At 44.2% G+C, this 17,500-nt stretch overlaps 1 protein-coding gene across 11 annotated transcripts in view; it reads left to right on the forward strand.

Moving 5' to 3' along the window:
* Nucleotides 1–17,500, forward strand: part of myo18ab (myosin XVIIIA b) — a 146,875-nt gene that overhangs the window by 111,824 nt on the left and 17,551 nt on the right. For 9 of the 11 annotated variants that reach the window (XM_061781687.1, XM_061781688.1, XM_061781689.1 and 6 more), the window contains 6 exons: nucleotides 4,122–4,238; nucleotides 5,424–5,507; nucleotides 9,300–9,437; nucleotides 9,860–10,045; nucleotides 10,187–10,326; nucleotides 14,314–14,358. In XM_061781687.1, the coding sequence (XP_061637671.1) occupies nucleotides 4,122–4,238; nucleotides 5,424–5,507; nucleotides 9,300–9,437; nucleotides 9,860–10,045; nucleotides 10,187–10,326; nucleotides 14,314–14,358 (710 nt within the window). The remainder of the gene's footprint in view (nucleotides 1–4,121; nucleotides 4,239–5,423; nucleotides 5,508–9,299; nucleotides 9,438–9,859; nucleotides 10,046–10,186; nucleotides 10,327–14,313; nucleotides 14,359–17,500) is intronic. The other 2 variants (XM_061781682.1, XM_061781691.1) reach the window with 1 other exon arrangement.

A 17,500-nucleotide genomic window follows, 5' to 3' on the forward strand; every position in this document is an offset into this window, starting at 1 on the left:
CTCGTGACCATAGGTGAGGGTAGGAACGTAGCTCGATCGGTAAATTGAGAGCTTCGCCTTTCGGCTTAGCTCCTTCTTTACCACAACGGACCGATACAAAGTCTGCATCATTGCAGACGCTGCAACAATCTGCCTGTCGATCTCTCGTTCCATTCTTCCCTCACTCATGAACAAGACCCCAAGATACTTGAACTCCTCCACTTGGGGCAGGATCTCGTCCCCGACCGGTTGGGGGACCAGTCTACATGCACCCTCCAGGACCCTGTCAAGGGTGTAGAGCTAGTCCACTGTTCCACGGCCAGGACGAAAAACACACTGCTCCTCCTGTATCTGAGATTCGACTTCCCGACGGACCTTCCTATCCAGCACCCCTGAATAGCCCTAACCGGGCAGGCTGAGGAGTATGATCCCCCTGTCGTTGGAACACACCCTCCGGTCCCCCTTCTTAAAAAGGAGGACCACCACCCCAGTCTGCCAATCCAGAGGCACTGTCCCCGATGTCCATGCGATGTTGCAGAGGCGTGTCAACCAGGACAGCCCCACAATATTGAGAGCCTTTAGGAAATCCGGGCGAATCTCATCCACCCCCGGGGCCTTGCCACCAAGGAGCTTTTTAACCACCTTGGTGACCTCAACCCCAGAGATAGGAGAGCCGCCTCAGAGAACAGAGACTCTGCTTCCTCATGGGAAGGCGTGTCAGTGGAATTGAGGAGGTCTTCGAAGTATTCTCCACACCGACTCACAACGTCCCAAGTTGAGGTTAAAATGAAGTACATTGTAGTGAAGTGTGTTTGCTGTGAATTTGTCACCATAGTCCGATGGTAGACTAGCGATATGCGAGCTTGTCATAACAAGAAGTTTAACCAACAATTCAAAACATGGATTATATTTACGTTGAGAAGAACACGACTGTCATGAGTATGAAAATCAATAATTATGCTCTCTTTCATCTACCTGTATGTACTTCCTTGTCCGTTCCGCCCTCTTGTAAGCAAGCTCTTCGCTTGTCAGCGAGTCCCATAACCGTCGCTTTTAAGTGAGCTTCCCGACTACACTTGGTTTCAAGGGCTATTCAAACCTTCGTCTTAGTCCTTCCCCTACAAAATGGGATACCCCTTTGTTCTTGTGCACACGCAAAAGCAAGGGCTAAGAACAAAGGGAACTGCTCAGGAGTAGAATTGGTATTAGCCCATAAATTTGTTCCTGTAAACTGCATTGGGAATAGCACGGTACAAGTCACTGATGCTATAGCAGTGGTCAAGAATGTGCTTTTCCCTGGTGGGACAGTCAGAAATGGAAATGAGCGCACGTGTTGGAGTAGCCGACTCCTCGCTGTCCACATTTGAATATGCAAATCATATTTAAATGAACCTTGCACCTGAGATGCCGATCTCTGCATGATCAGAAAAAAAGGAAAATGAGCAAGGTAATGAAGAAAAATATTTTTTCTGAATGTGAAGTTGCTCAATGAAGTGGAGGCACGCAAGAAAATCCTCTTTGGCACGCTGACCGACGGCGTTAACAACACGCGAAAGTGGAGCGAATGGGACAGCGCGTGTGCGGCTGCCGATGCTGTGGAGACAAAAGAGCGTGCACAAGCTGAACTAAAAAAGAAGTGGTCAGACATTAAGGTGGATGTGAAGCGGAGGAAAGCTGCCCACCGCCAAAGTGTGGCCAAAAAAAGGTGGAAGAACCGGCGCAGAGGTCCTCACCCGTTTGAAGAGAGAATCGCTGCGATCGTGGGTGACGCTGCTCTCTCAGGGGTGATGGGAGGACACATGGCTGACTATGATAACCCCACAAGGTTAATACCATGTATTTTTAGAACTCCTAACAAATGTGTTCAGACAGTAACCTACACTCAGCCCTGTGAGATAAAGGTTCATGCGTAAATGTTGTATGTGTGGCATTTGTAATAAATCTTTGGAATTCAAATAGAAGCACATCAGCATATCAAAGAGGATATCAAAAACTTTGACTCCTTTTTGATGACTCAATTTATTATTTTAATACACAGGAGAGGACATGCACGCTGAAAAAAATCATGTTTTTTTTTTGGGAGAAGAGGGGTACATTATGTCAATTTAAACACATTTGAATCATGTGTAACCGATGTACATGTTCAAATGAAGTAAATTCAAAGGACTCTTTTTTTTTTTATCAGTGCATGTGCTGGAGTCACCAAGCGATTGTGAGGGCAATAGGCGGCACAAATGATTGGCTCGATCAATTAATAGGCGTCCTCACAAATATCAGTGGTTCATTAAATACACTGGTTAACAAATGAATTCTCAGTCCTTGCCTCAATTGCGTTGTTGAAATCAAATGTTGCCGGGCATGAATTGTTCATCGGTGCTAATTATTCATGTGTCTCTGGTGTGCAGATTTATGAGAACAGTTTCCCAGCATCACCTCTAAGTGTCGCCAAAGCACCAAAAGCTGCAGAAACGTGCGTACGCCAGCCATGCAGTTGGCGTGAGGCACCGCACATTTCCGCGGTCATGTCACTCTTGATACATCTGAACTTTGCCGTGAAAAAGAACGGACGCCACGTTTTTGTGCGTACGCACCTTTTGTCCATGTGGCCCCTGGTCTTTTGTATTTTTGCGTTGTGGTGCTGCGGGCATTGGTTGCGGTCCCAGCGGAACAGTGAAGCACACGTAACTTCGGCAACAAGCGTTGATCCGTTATTACAGCTTGTATTAATTAGGAAACCCGCCTACATTTCTCGAATTAGTTTACGGATGGTAAAGTTAAATGTATTAAGCGACAGAGCAATGTTAGGGATTATGTCACAACACAGAATGAGCTAACTTCAAATTTAGCAATGGACAATAAAAACAGAAAAATATTGTACTTACTATTTTCCTGGAGGATGCATTTGGATTAGCTTTTGAAGTTGGTAATCGTGAAAAATGAAGTGAAACGGACAATGATTGTAGTCAATTATTTTCCAGAATGAGAGCACTTAAAGAGGAGGATGCTATTCATGTGGCACAGCTTGACGCAGGCATCAGGTGCAGGTGGAGATGGGCCTGCCTCAAGTTGGAGGCTAAAACAAAAAAGCAAAGAAATGAGGCAAATTTCATTTGAATCCTAAATTTGTACATCAACATGTTCTTGAGCGGTGTAAATAAATGTTTTTCTGCGTGAAGAAAATTGGTTTATTTTGCCTTATTGTACTCTTCAGAGTCTTCCAGATTGCTGAATTTATTTTAAAATAAAAAACATTCTCTGCGGGACCCCGGGGCATCCCCCCCACAATGTTTTTTTTCTTTTTTGATGCTGCCAAATCGCAAAGTCTCAAAATATCCATCCATCCATCCAACCATTTTCCGTTCCGCTTATTCTCACTAGGGTCGCGGGCATGCTGGAGCCCATCCATCACAATAATTTCCCCTTGCTTTATATGTTTAGTTGTTTTTTTTCACCCCAAAACAGACAGGTCTTATCAAGGCAGGCAGTGGATTTTAAAAAAGAAAACATGCAAATGTGTTTGTCTCTGATTCTTTCTGGATAGTTTTAGTTGCTCAGGTACACCTTGGGTACCTTTGAACAGTGGGAGATGTTAATTAGAATAAACAATGGTGAGAAATGTGTCCTGATTGTGATTTTTAGGTTCAGAGTTATGTTTAGGCATGTGTCAGCATTTTATGTATGTGTGACTTCTTCGCTACTCTATGAGCAAATCAGTTCATTCGTCTTTGATTCCTTAGCGTCGATTCAACCTTCAACCAACTTGTCTGAATTTCTAGTTCTTCAGCCTCCATTTCTCTATGTAAAGTCAGAGAGCCCATTGCTTTTGGCCTCTTAAGTGGCTATATTACTCACAAGTCAAGAGTGCAGACTGACTTCTATCGTGCTCCGTCATCAGTGGAAGGCTGTCTATATCCGAAAGCTGTATCAGCTCTCCTCACACATTTTCCAAGGCTAGAACAGTGCTCTGTGATATGAAACTTAACTCAAACTACTTTATTATTTAACGGTTGTGCTGTTCATGAGGCACATAATATTTCAGATGATCCGCATGGCTTATAGTACTTCGAGCAACCTTTCTCTATTATTATCTGGCATACTCATGATAGGTCTACTTTATCTTTGTGTTTGCTCTTGCACTCCAGCTGGAGGAACAGCTGAGTCGTCTGCAAAGGGAGAAGAATGACTTGCAGACAAGACTGGAGGAAGACCAGGAAGACTTGAATGAGATAATGAAGAAGAACAAGGCTGCTGTGGCTCAGGTCTGCCTCTCTTCATTTCACCTTCATTGCACAATTGATAGCTAGATAGATATAGGTAGGTAGATAGATAAAGACAGAGACAAATAGATACATACATACATACTGTAGATAGATATTGTAGCTAGATACTAGAAAGCGGGATAGATAGATACGCTAGGTAGACAGATTGATACTATAGATGCATACATACATATGAAGTGATATGATGGATTAATCTGAAACGCCCATTAAATATCAGAGATTGAAGATAAGTTTTGAATTGCTTTTGAACATGGCACTGCACGCTAACTGCTCTTGGGCACAGCAGCGTGACCCTTCTTACTCTGACTCTCGCTATTACGTCTGCATACCAGTGGTTTTGAACGGCCTGTACACGACATTCAAAATGCAGTTTTAAAAGGCTTTTATGGACACGCACGTACACACTGTGTGCGCCTTGTCCTCTGCCAAACCCCTGCGACTGCCTCACCGAACCCAGGTTGCAAGCTACTGGTTTATACACTTACACTCGTGGACAGTAAACTTAATTTCTCGTTTGCAGGACAATTCCATAATTCAATGTAATGTTCAAACAAGACGTGGAGTATGTTCAGTGTCAGATACTGTATATTCAAGTACAGTAAGCAGACTCATCAGAAAGACTATACCCTTTCTCAAATCCAGGACCATGAGGTGTGCTTTATGGGAGCAAAAAAAAACAAAACAACATTGATACACACAAACTCAATCAATCAATGGTTCGACAAGAGCCCTTGGTTCTATTGCTCTGTCATTCTCCTCTGGGTGGATCAAGGTCAAGTGTCTAAGTTGTTTTCAATTGATGGATTTTGAGTGAGCTAATTCTTGAAGCAGCTGAAGTCCAAATAGTACTTCCTGTATCTTAGTGTTTCTTGTACTATTAGGAAAAATATTATCTTAAAAATCTCACTTGCGTCATGTTGAAATTAATTTAAAAAGGTTTTTCTTTCCAGACCAGACACGGTTTTCCTGGCAGAGTTTTAATAATGAATTAGTGTCATTGTTATTTTTAATTTAGTATGGTTGTTTTTTTTTTTTTTTTTTTTTTTTTGTTAACCCTTTAACTCATTCAGTGCTAGCCCTCCCAGTTAACATGGATATTTAACTTCTAAAGCAGTCAGTGGCACTGCATGTGTTAAAATCTGTACTCTGATGTTGTGGTTTCAGTCTGCCCAGAACTTGGCTCAAATCAGTGACCTTCAAGCACAGCTGGAGGAGGCACTCAAAGAGAAGCAGGAAGTGCACGAGACGGTAAATGCAGTATATTTCTGCTTTTGGCACAGCGTTGACTTTCAGAAGGATTACCGGTAAATACATGGAGTCAATGGAAGGACGTAAAGCCAAAGATTTCTACATAAACTGTGTAGCACATAGTATTAATAAATCGAATGATTAGTGAACAGAAATCAAACCAATGATACCAATAGACTGGATGCGTTGTAGAATATATGCTGGACTATACAGTGGACTGCACAATTGTCTCTACAGTGGGGCCTTCACCAACCATCCATCCATCCATTTTCTACCGCTTATCTGAGGTCGGGTCACGGGGGCAGTAGCTTAAGCAGGGACGCCCAGACTTCCCTCTCCCCAGCCACTTCATCCAGCTCTTCCGGGGGGATCCCGAGGCGTTTCCGGGCCAGCCGAGAGACATAGTCTCTCCAGCGTGTCTCCTCCCGGTGGGACGTGCCCGGAACACCTCACCAGGGAGGCACCCGGGAGGCATCCGAATCAGATGCCCCAGCCACCTCATCTGGCTCCTCTCGATGTGGAGGAGCAGCGGCTCAACTCTGAGATACTCCCGGATGACCGAGCTTCTCACCCTATCTCTAAGAGAGAGCCCGGACACCCTGCGGAGGAATCTCATTTTGGCCGCTTGTATCCGGGATCTTGTTCTTTTGGTCACGACCCACAGTTTGTGACCATAGGTGAGGGTAGGAACGTAGATCGACTGGTAAATAGAGAGCTTCGCCTTTCGGCTTAGCTCCTTCTCTACCACAACAGACCGATACAAAGCATCACTGCAGACGTTGCACCGCTCCGCCTGTCGATCTCCCATTCCATTCTTCCCTCACTCCTGAACAAGACCCCAAGATACTTGAACTCCTCCACTTGGGGCAGGATCTCATCCCCGACCCGGAGAGGGCACGACACCCTTTTCCGACTGAGGACCATGGTCTTAGATTTAGAGGTGCTGATTCTCATCCCAACCGCTTCACACTCTGCTGCAAACTGCTCCAGTGAGAGTTGGAGATCACGGCTTGATGAAGCCAACAGAACCACATCATCAATTCTGAAGCTACCAAACCGGACCCGTTCTACGCCTCGGCTGCGCCTAAAATTTCTGTCCATAAAAGTTATGAACAGAATCGGTGACAAAGGGCAGCCTTGGCGGAGTCCAAACCTCACTGGAAACGAGTCCGACTTACTGCCGGCAATGGGGACCAAGCTCTGACACCGGTCGTACAGGGACCGAACAGCCGTATCAGGGTGTTCGGTAGCCCATACTCCCGAAGCACTCCCCGAGGGACACGGTTGAACGCCTTCTCCAAGTCCACAAAACACATGTAGACTGGTTGGACGAACTCCCATGAACCCTCGAGGACCCTGCTGAGGGTGTAGAGCTGGTCTACTGTTCCACGGCCAGGACAAAAACCACACTGCTCTTCCTGAATCTGAGATTTGAATTCCCAATGGACCCTCCTCTCCAGCACCCTTGAATAGATCTTACGAGGGAGGCTGAGGAGTGTGATCCCCCTTTGGTTGGATCACATGGCCTTTCTCCATGGCCTCACCAAACTCCTCTCATGCCCGAGTTTTTGCTTCACCGACCACCAAAGCTGCATTCCGCTTGGCCAGCCGGTACCCATCAGCTGCTTCAGGAGTCCCACATGCCAAAACTCAATGTCCCCCACCTCCCCCGAGACGTGGGTGAAGTTCTGCCGGAGGTGGGAGTTGAAACTCCTTCTGACAGAGGATTCTGCCAGACGTTCCCAGCAGACCCTCACAATATGTTTGGGCCTGCCAGGTCGGACCGGCATCTTCCCCCACCATCGGCGCCAACTCACCACCAGGTGGTGATCAATTGACAGCTCCGCCCCTCTCTTCACAAGATTGTTCAAGACATGCAGCCGCAAGTCCGATGACACGACCACAAAGTCGATCATCGAACTGCGACCTAGGGTGTCCTGGTGCCAAGTGCACGTGTGGACACCCTTATGCTTGAACATGGTGTTCGTTATGGACAATCCGTGTTGAGCACAGAAGTCCAATAACAGAACACCGCTCGGGTTCTGATCGGGGGGGCTGTTCCTCCCAATCACGCCCTTCCAGGTATCACTGTCATTGCCCACATGAGCATTGAAGTCCCCCAGCAGAACGATGGAGTCCCCAGCGGGAGCGCTCTCCAGCACCCCCTCCAAGGACTCCAAAAAGGGTGGGTACTCTGAACTGCTGTTTGGTGCATAGGCACAAACAACAGTCAGGACCCGTCCCCCACCCGAAGGCGGAGGGAGGCTACCCTCTCGTCCACCGGGGTGAACTCCAATGTACAGGCGCCGACCCGGGGGGCAATAAGTATACCCACACCTGCTCGGCGCCTTTCACCGTGGGCAACTCCAGAGTGGAAGAGAGTCCAACCCCTCTCAAGAGGACTGGTACCAGAGCCCAAGCTCTGTGTGGAGGCGAGCCCGACTATATCTAGTCGGAACTTCTCGACCTCGCACACTAGCTCGGGCTCATTCCTTGCCACAGAGGTGATGTTCCACGTATCTAGAGCCAGTTTCTGTAGCCGGGGATCGGATCGGCAAGGTCCCTGCCTTCAGCCACCGCCCAGCTCACACTGCACCCGACCCCTATGGCCCCTCCCACAGGTGGTGAGCCCATGGGAAGGGGGACCCACGATACCCTTTCGGGCTAGGTCCGGTGACCAGCGGCCGGGCAAGGGAAAACGTCTTCCTGAATTGTTTGTCATCATAGGGGTTTTTGGAGCTGTGCTTTGTCTGCTCCCTCCCCTAGGACCTGTTTGCCATGGGTGACCCTGCTAGGGGCATAAAGCCCCAGACAACTTAGCTTCTAGGATCATTGGGACACACAAACCCCTCCACCACGATAAAGTGACAGCTCAAGGAGGGGTGGTGCCTTCACTTCACACTTTAACTAACAACTCAACAACACTCTTTTTATCTTTTTATCGGACAAAACATCTTACGGCTAAAGTTGCAAACATGAGTATGTTTCACCCACTAACGCTAAAACACATGGCAGAATGTATGCAGGCTATGAAGACGTGTGAGGAGGACATGAAAAAAGCTTGTAAAAGTAATTAAAAGTTTCAACCGAACATTATTGGAGCAGTCACTAGCTACACTCCTTATGTAGCACATAGTAGCAGGATATTACCTAAATTTTCACCTATTGTTTGGCCAAAGACATGATTCAGACTGTTGAAAAGGGGGGCTTTAAATGCTTAAAGGTCCCATGTTTTGGCTATTTAGAGTTCCGTAGAGTGACTCACTAACATGGACTTAGTATAAAAGTGTCAATTTCATTAAAAAAAAAAAAACACCTTGGTTTTTCTCATAAGAGTGTTCTGAAAAGGCCCCTCTGACAGCTACTTCCGTTGGACCCAGTTTTGTATCCGCTTTGTCCATATTTGGCTAAGACCGCCCCCTTTCCTCTGATTGGTTGCCTCTGTGAAGAAAACCCACTTGTGAGAGCACACACGTTTTTTATGTTGACAGCGCTGGCTTGGAAGCGGAGAGGTAGGCAGAGATCTTCGCTAGTGACGTAGATAAGCTAGAGAAATTCGAATGACCTGATTTCAAGCCTGTCGACAGAAAGACGTCTGGAACTGGGAAATATGTGGACGATTTTAATTCGTATTTCGCATGTTTACTGAGGCACCATAAAGTAAAAATAATATCCCAAAAACGAGAAAAAGTTGGTTTGGATAAAATATGGCACCTTGAAATAAAAACTAAAAAAATAAATACAAACTTTCTTGAGTCATGGAATCATCATCATTTGTTTATGTTGCCACAGATGCAAGCCCTCCAAAGTCAACTAGACTTCCAGGAGCAGTCCATGGTGGAGAAATCCCTCGTGAGCCGGCAGGAGGCCAAAATCCGTGAACTTGAAACTAAGCTGGAGTTTGAGAAGACCCAGGTCAAACGCCTGGAGGTGAGAACCAAAGACAGGTGCTGTAGTGCTACTGGTCCAGGTAGATGTAGGCGTCAGAGCGAAAAGGGTCCCGCTTATTGGAATCGGAAAAGGTCAGTTGGGTGGGCGAAATATGCTATCAGCATCGTAGCAGGACCAGAGAAACTAAGAAAGGTCATGGACATATAGTATACTGTAAACGACACCACATGAACATATTGCTATAAGATTTTATTCCACACCTTGTTTTACCTTTATGTTGCGTTACTCTTTTACTTTATTTTGTGCCTGACACACAAATAACCCAAGTGAAGAGTAAAGGTCATCATACTCGCATCTATAGGGAAATTAAAGTCCTTTTTTGCCCACCGACAAAATGACCTTGATTCAATTGTGCATATGTTTGATAGTGTTGTAGAATCTAATCTCTTTTCCTTCTTCAGAGCCTTGCAGCACGTCTCAAGGAAAATCTGGAAAAACTGACGGAGGAGCGAGACCAATGCAGCAGCAGTGAGATCCGGGAGAAAGAACAGAGCAAACGATTCCAGAGACAGATTCGCGACATAAAAGAAGAGATGGTTGAACTTTCCAAAAAGGAAGGAGAGGCCAGCCGCAAAAAGCACGAGCTGGTAAGTATACAATTGATGATAATGAGATAACCTTCTCATCCGTTATCAAAAAGTGATGCAGACTTATAATAGTGTTCAACTATAAATCCAAATAATGAACTACTTCTGAAAGATTCATTTGGTGCTTTATATCATGAACAGGAAATGGACATTGAGAGCTTGGAGGCTGCAAATCAGAGCCTACAGGCAGACCTCAAACTAGCCTTCAAAAGGATTGGTGACCTCCAGGCTGCCATTGAGGATGAGATGGAGAGTGATGACAATGAAGAGCTTATCAATAGGTAAAAATGTACACTGGTTGGTGCACATATGGTAGTTACACACATATGGTAGTTATTAGCAAAAAAAAAAGAAAATCGAAAGCAAGTTGAGTAAACAGTTTTTAAATGACAGAAATATTGCCAATGAATAACATTCATTATCCCTGTTTACTTGGTACTTGATATTGCTTAGATACCAATAAGTAAAAGGCCATAGTTTTGTATGAGGTGCCAGACCTTATTGATCTGAAAGGCACCAGTCACTGTCATTTGGAATAATTCACTCATCTTGTTTTTACCGGCAAGTTGTCTGCTCTGACCCAGAATGCTGAGAGAGAATTGATTACAATAATATAGTTCCCATTTTATTATTACAAAAACGTGCATTCTAGTTCAATGCAAGAGATTTTTCATTTTCACCTGATCCAATCTCTTAGAGGACAATAAAGTATACATTTGTGATGTCATCAATCAATTTTTCACCCTCAATATTATTGGGTACCCGATCCCCCACCGTCACCCGACTTGAAAAGGAAATCAACACAATTTGAGACACCACCAAATTGAATCACTAATTAAGAATTTCGTTGATTGCTGAATTCTCTTTTCTAAATTTAACAACTGGAGTTGTTCTCCTTAATATGCCAGGACTGTTTTCCCTCCTATTCTAGAATGAGCAAGTGGAGTTCTAATTTATTTTTTAGCACCTTGTTCATTATCATCATTATTTGCCGTGATTTCACATGTACACGTAGATGAGTTTTTATACAAACCATGTTCCAATTCTACATGAACCTAGTGAAGCCGTTTTCATAACAGTTAGAGTCCCCTCCAAAAGTATTGGAACGACAAGGTCAGTTCCTTTGGTTTTGTTGTATACAGACATCTGGGTTTCAGATCAAAAGATGAATATGAGACAAAAGTTCTGAATTCCAACTTTTATTTCATGGTATTTACATCTAGATGTGTTAAAAAGCTCAGGTGATAGCACCTTTTGTTTGAACTCACCCACTTTTCAAGTGAGCAAAAGTATTGGAACATGTGACTGATGGGTGTTTCTAGTTGCTCAGGTGTTTCCTTTTAGATTGATTCCTTTAACCATTAGATTGTGCCTGTTTTTGGCTTTGGGTTTAACCTGTGAAAACTGCATCTCCTGTTAACCAAACATGAAGACCAGAGAGCTGTCTATGGGAGAAAAACAAACCATTTTGAAGCTGAGAGAAGAGGGGAAAATCAATCCACAATGCACAAACATTGGGCATAGATAATACAACAATTTGGAATGTCCTGAAAACGAAAGAAACTACTGGTGTACTGAGCAACAGACATCAAACAGGTCGGCCAAGGGTAATCAACAGCAGTTGATTACAGAAACATTGTGAGAGGTGTGAAGAAACACCTAAAGACAACAGTCACTGACATCACTGCCAACCTCCACAGGGCAAGGGTGAAGGTATCAGAAGCCATTGTTCGAAGAAGACTTTGAGAGAAGAAATATACAGGCCGTACCACAAGATGCTAACCATTCATCAGCAAAAAAAATCGGAAGGCCAGATTCGATTTTGAAAAGAAGTCAACAAAAGCCACAAAGGTTTTGTAACAAAGTTTTATGGACCGATGAGACCAATATTAACCTCTACCAAAGTGATGAAAAAGCCAAAGTATGGAGAAAGAAAGGATCTACTTATGATCCAAAACACAGAAGCTCATCTGTGAAGCATGGAAGAGGTAATGTCATGGCTTGGGCTTCCGTGACTGCTTCTGGAACGAGCTCACTAGTCTTTATTGATGATGTAACTCATGATGGTCGCAGCAGCAATGAATTCTGACATCGACAAAACCATTTTGTCTGGCAATTTGGAAAAACCGGCATGGTGGCCGACTGGCCCCGCCTGTGTGGAGTTTGCATGTGCTCCCCCTGCCTGTGTGGGTTTTCTCCGGGTACTCCGGTTTCCTCCCACGTCCCCAAAACATGCATGGTAGGTTGATTGAAGATTCTAAATTGCCCTGAGGTGTGAATGGTTGTGCCCTGCGATTGGCTGGGGTCGTGTTCGGGTGTACCCCGCCTCTCACCAGAAGATAGCTGGGATAGGCTCCAGCACAACCTCTACCCGAGTGAGGATATGCGGAACGGAGGATGAATAAATGAATGAATTTGCATCCAAACTAATCGGGAGAAGCTTCATCATGCAACAAGACAACGACCCAAAACACACTGTCAACACAACAAAGGACTTCATCAGGGGGTAAAAGTGGAAGGTCTTAGACTGGGCAAGTCAATCACCGGACCTTAACCCAACAGAGAATGCATTTTACCTCCTGAAGAGGAAACTGAAGGGAGAAACCCCCAGAAACAAACAAGAACTGAAAGAGGCTGCAGTAAACGCCTGGAAAAGCATTTCAAATGAAGAATGCAACAGTCTGGTGAAGTCAATGGGTCGCACGCTTGATGCAGTTATTGCAAGTAAGGGTTATGCCACCAAATATTAAGTGTTGTTCACTTTAATTTAATCTAATAATGTCTGTTCCAATACTTTCAATCACTTGAAAAGTGGACTGCTTCAAACAAAAGTTTGTCCTGAGTTGTTTAACACGTCTCGATGGAAATACCATGAAATAAACATACATGCAAATGAGTCGCCTTTTGGCGAAATTTGCCGTTTTGAACTCAAACTAGGCCATTTACGTGAATTGTATAGATCCAATGAATTTTTCCTGGCCGCCGTCACTGTCGTCATAGGCTGTTTTGTACTCCTTGAACGCTGGCAGTGAGATCCATTCTACACATGCACCATCCACACGCACATGTAATTGTGAATGTTACTCCGCAGCGGACTAATATGGGAGCGCATTGGCCTGAGGTTCCGCCTGTGCGCTCGTGGCCTGCGTTTTGGATAAGTCACAGAAGTTCATGAGACCAGAAAAAACACTTCCGCTGCTTCTGCTGTCAAGAAGTAACGGCACTTTTACTCCGTTAGAATGATCTAAATATCGCTCACCACTTTTATTTATCAATTATTGCTTATTTATCAACTACTTTGTGTGCGAGACTTCGACTTCCGCATGGGGCGCTGTTTGCGCTAATCCCATTTAAGCGCTAGTGACGTTTAAATCTAGTTCACCAAACAAATGAGAAAGTCACATGACCTCACGCAACGTCTTCTATTGGGCTTCCCGTGCATAGGTACTAATCGATAAGCCAGACCCGCTGATTGTCGTACCTACGTGGCGGCCATTTTGGGAAGGTCGTCGTCACTATGAGGGCAACGCCGCGCGACTCGTTTACATTTAGACGAACAAAAACAACAGCTTTCATGTATTGTAGTATTTAACTGTTATAATAAATGTTTTTCTGCGTGAAGAAAATGTGTTTATTTTGCCTTATTGTACTCTTCAGAGTCTTCCAGATTTTCTAATTTATGCTAAAATAAAAATAATGCTCTGCGGGGGCCCGGGGGATCGCCGCAAAACCACCTTTTTCATGCCTTTGGTGTTTGCAAGTCTGAATAAAAGCTGGAATTCTGAACTTTTGTTTCATATTCATCTTTTGACCCCAAACCCAAATGTCTTCAGGATACAACGAAAACAAAGGAATGGCCCTTGCTGTTCCAGTACTTTTGGAGAAGACTGTATATACAATTATTTTATTTTATTTTTTTTTACGTGAATGTTGGTTGCATTGCATTGCCTCGGTGTAGTGAGTAAAAATACCAAAGAAAATGTACTTCTGTTATGCCTGCTGACAGAGTGAAAATACCTTTTTATTCACCCTGCAAGGTATTTCTTCACTCTTTACAAGACACAGATCAGGTGACATGCTGAGTCCTTACCCCTTAAAGCTCCATGTGTTCAGTTAAGGTAGTTCGTCATTAAGAAAAAAAAATTGGGTCATCAAAGCACTACCACATGGAACGTGAAGCATCATTCACATTGTATATTTTCATTTTGACTTTCTTTCTGTTGTTTTGTTGATCTGTCTCCTGTTTGTCTATCAATCATCACAACCAGTTTACAAGACATGGTGACAAAGTATCAGAAAAGAAAGAACAGAACGTGAGGAACTTGAGCTTTTAATTGTTTTTACACCACTGGAAATGATGCAGCATTCAAGAGTCTTTGAACACAGAGAAACTGTGCTAGAAGGATACCTTTTTCAAACAAAAACATACAGTATATCAGTCGTAATGCTCCTGAATTCCAAGTCATTTTGTCTCTGAGGTATTTGAGTTGTAATAATTCAGACATTTTAATTTCACGTTTTTATTGTGTGCTTCTAAGCCACGTTTCCACCTTGCAGTATAGTTCGGTTTAGGTTGATACAGTACGAACTCAGTGTAGATGGAGACTGTAGACAGGAGATATCCCGAATAAGAATAGGTATGGACAGAGAAAAAATGGTCTATCTAGACGTGTGGTTGCCCTGAGATTGACTGGTGACCAGTCGAGGGTGTACCCCACCTCCACCTCAAAGTCCACTGGGATGAGCTCCAGCTCACCCATGGCCCTGAATTGGAGAAGCAAACTCAAGGCCCGGGGGCTAGATCCGCCCTGCCATATCATTGCATGTGATCCGGGGAAGCAAATCATGTGCGTCTACTTCATGTCGTTCTGGACCAAATGTTCAAATTGTCTTCACTTTTAATAATGTTGCGAAATGGAAAGAACGGGCAGGCGCATGCCTTTGATCCATTTGCAGTTGTATGAAAACCGGGACAAAATATTGGCAAAAAAAGTCCCAAAAAATGTAATCATATGAAAACAAAGGCATGCGAAAACCGAGGTTCCACTGTATATGAAATATGATGAGGTGATTATACAATTACTGTATATGGTTCCACATTTATAATGGCCCTCTGAGGGAAACCAACACTACAATGGGGCCCACGACAAAAATGAGTTTGACACCCCCATAAGTGGTAGAAAATAAATGGATTCATGTTCATCATTTAAGCAATAAGATTATTTCTTCCCGTCACGTATTACTGATAACCAGATGCCCAAAAAAATGAACAACTTGAAATAAACCACAAAGTAAGGAAATTTGCATTATGCAGTTTAAAGCCGGTGACTGTGCCGAGTGCACTGAATGCTGACCATTGGCAAACAGGGGAGGCGCTGCAGCACTCTACGATGGAACTAGTTGACTGTTCAAACCATACTGTGATGAGCTGAACCGAACTGTACTGCTTGGTGGAAGAAACGATGTCACGATGTGGACACCAGAGCCATACAGGAACCAATTCAAACAAAAGGAAAAGCCTCATAGTACATTAAAGGAAAAGAAATAATACGAAAGAGGGTTTCCTTTGATGGATAAGGCTTAGGCATAATGCATCATCAACAGTGCTCAGAGTTTCCCATAATCCTGGTTTACGCCACTGCTGATTGCATGCCCTCACATGCTGAGATGCATGAATGACTACATGTTGTATCCCCAGCATGAAGCACACTTCCCTCCTCAGATCATTCATTCATTCATTCATTTTCTGTGCCGCTTAACCTCACTAGGGTTGTGGGCGTGCTGGAGCCTATCCCATCTATCTTCGGGGGAGAGGCGGGGTACACCCTGAACCGGTCGCCAGCCAATCGCAGGGCACATATAAACAAACAACCATTCACACCTACGGGCAATTAAGATTCTTCAATTAACCTACCACACATGTTTTTGGGATGTGGGAGTGGAGCGGAGTACCCAGAGAGAAAACTCCACACAGGTGAGGCCGGATTTGAACCCAGGTTCTCAGAACTGTGAGGCAGATGTGCTAACTAGTCGTCCAGCGTTCCGCCTCCTCAGATCATGTATCTTGTCAAATACTTGTTACATTTGAAGTGAATATTTTGCAGGTTTTGTGACGCCTTGTTTATAGTATTGTTGTGGTCCCTTGACAGTGATTGGCATTCTGGTGTTGTCAAGGCATATTTATTACAGATGGATTTGTAAAACACTTCCATTTCCACTTCTTTTAATAATGAATACCTTCCTAATTTTTCACTTGCAAATGCATTTTTTTATCCACAAATATAGAAATTATGTAACTGAAGAAAACTGCATTATAATGTGACGTTGATCAAAGACTTGGCAGTAAATTATGTTTGGTCAGATTTCACATTTTACCAGACTAGTGTTAAGTACTATTTGGTACAAAAACTCAAATTATTTGAAATGTTAGTTGCTTCTTGTTGGTCTTGAAAGAGATGCGCATGCCTGTCTGAGCTCCACAGCCAGAGCGATGAACTAATTTGTGAACATATTGCATACACCAATATGGCATCTACAAAACGTCGGTCGTACGGGCACAGACGAATGAGGCTGAGCAGAGCAAAGAGATCCATAGAAACGAATGAATGTATGGTGCTAAAATGCTAGAGACAATTAATGTCTCCTTCACTGAAACTTTGCACGGGAATCGTCTCATACTATGATGGTTTAGGACACAAATTGTGTTTGACACCATGTGTGATTTCAATGACATATTGCCCAACCTTTTTATTGAGGTGATTGACTATTATTCCATTGACATACATCTGCCTCACAGTTCTCCGTCGTGATTCGAATCTTGACTCTGACCTTCGTGTGTGAGTTTACATGTTCTCCCCATTCTTGGACAGCTTTCCGACAGGGACTCCCACAAAAGCATTAATTAAAGACGAAATTGTCCATATCGGTGTGAATGGGATTGTTTGTTTATATGTGCCATGAAATTGTCTGGCAACCGGTCCAAGGTGTACACCACCTCTTGCCCAAATTCAGTCCCAAGCTTTAGACACAAGAGGCTTGATTTACTAAAGAGCCTATCTCACTGGCCTGGAGAATAGTTGGCGACCTGATGGCGAATCGAGTCTCCGCTAGTTGCGGAGACGTCTCTTGGGGATGAGTCGGGTCGCCAGGGAGTCAGGCTGAATTCGAACGGCAGGTCTCATAGACGTCGCAGAGACCAATTCTCTCTGTGACTGGGGAGACATCTCCGTAAGGTCTCCGCAAGATCTCCGAGACCTGTTGGAGAACAAGGAGCCTGAGGAGACATTGCGGATATGTCTGAGCTATCGCTTGGCGACGTCTCTGGAGACATCATGGCAACTTCCCGGTAAATTGGTTTCCACGTTGCCCTGGTAAGACCGCAATCATTATTTTGGTCTTCTGAGTCGCCGTGACTGATAAGCTGTGGGAATCGTGGCGACGTCTCTGTCAGTGAGA

This window comes from Phyllopteryx taeniolatus, chromosome 8 (genome assembly GCF_024500385.1).
Source record: "Phyllopteryx taeniolatus isolate TA_2022b chromosome 8, UOR_Ptae_1.2, whole genome shotgun sequence".
Taxonomy (NCBI): domain Eukaryota; kingdom Metazoa; phylum Chordata; class Actinopteri; order Syngnathiformes; family Syngnathidae; genus Phyllopteryx; species Phyllopteryx taeniolatus.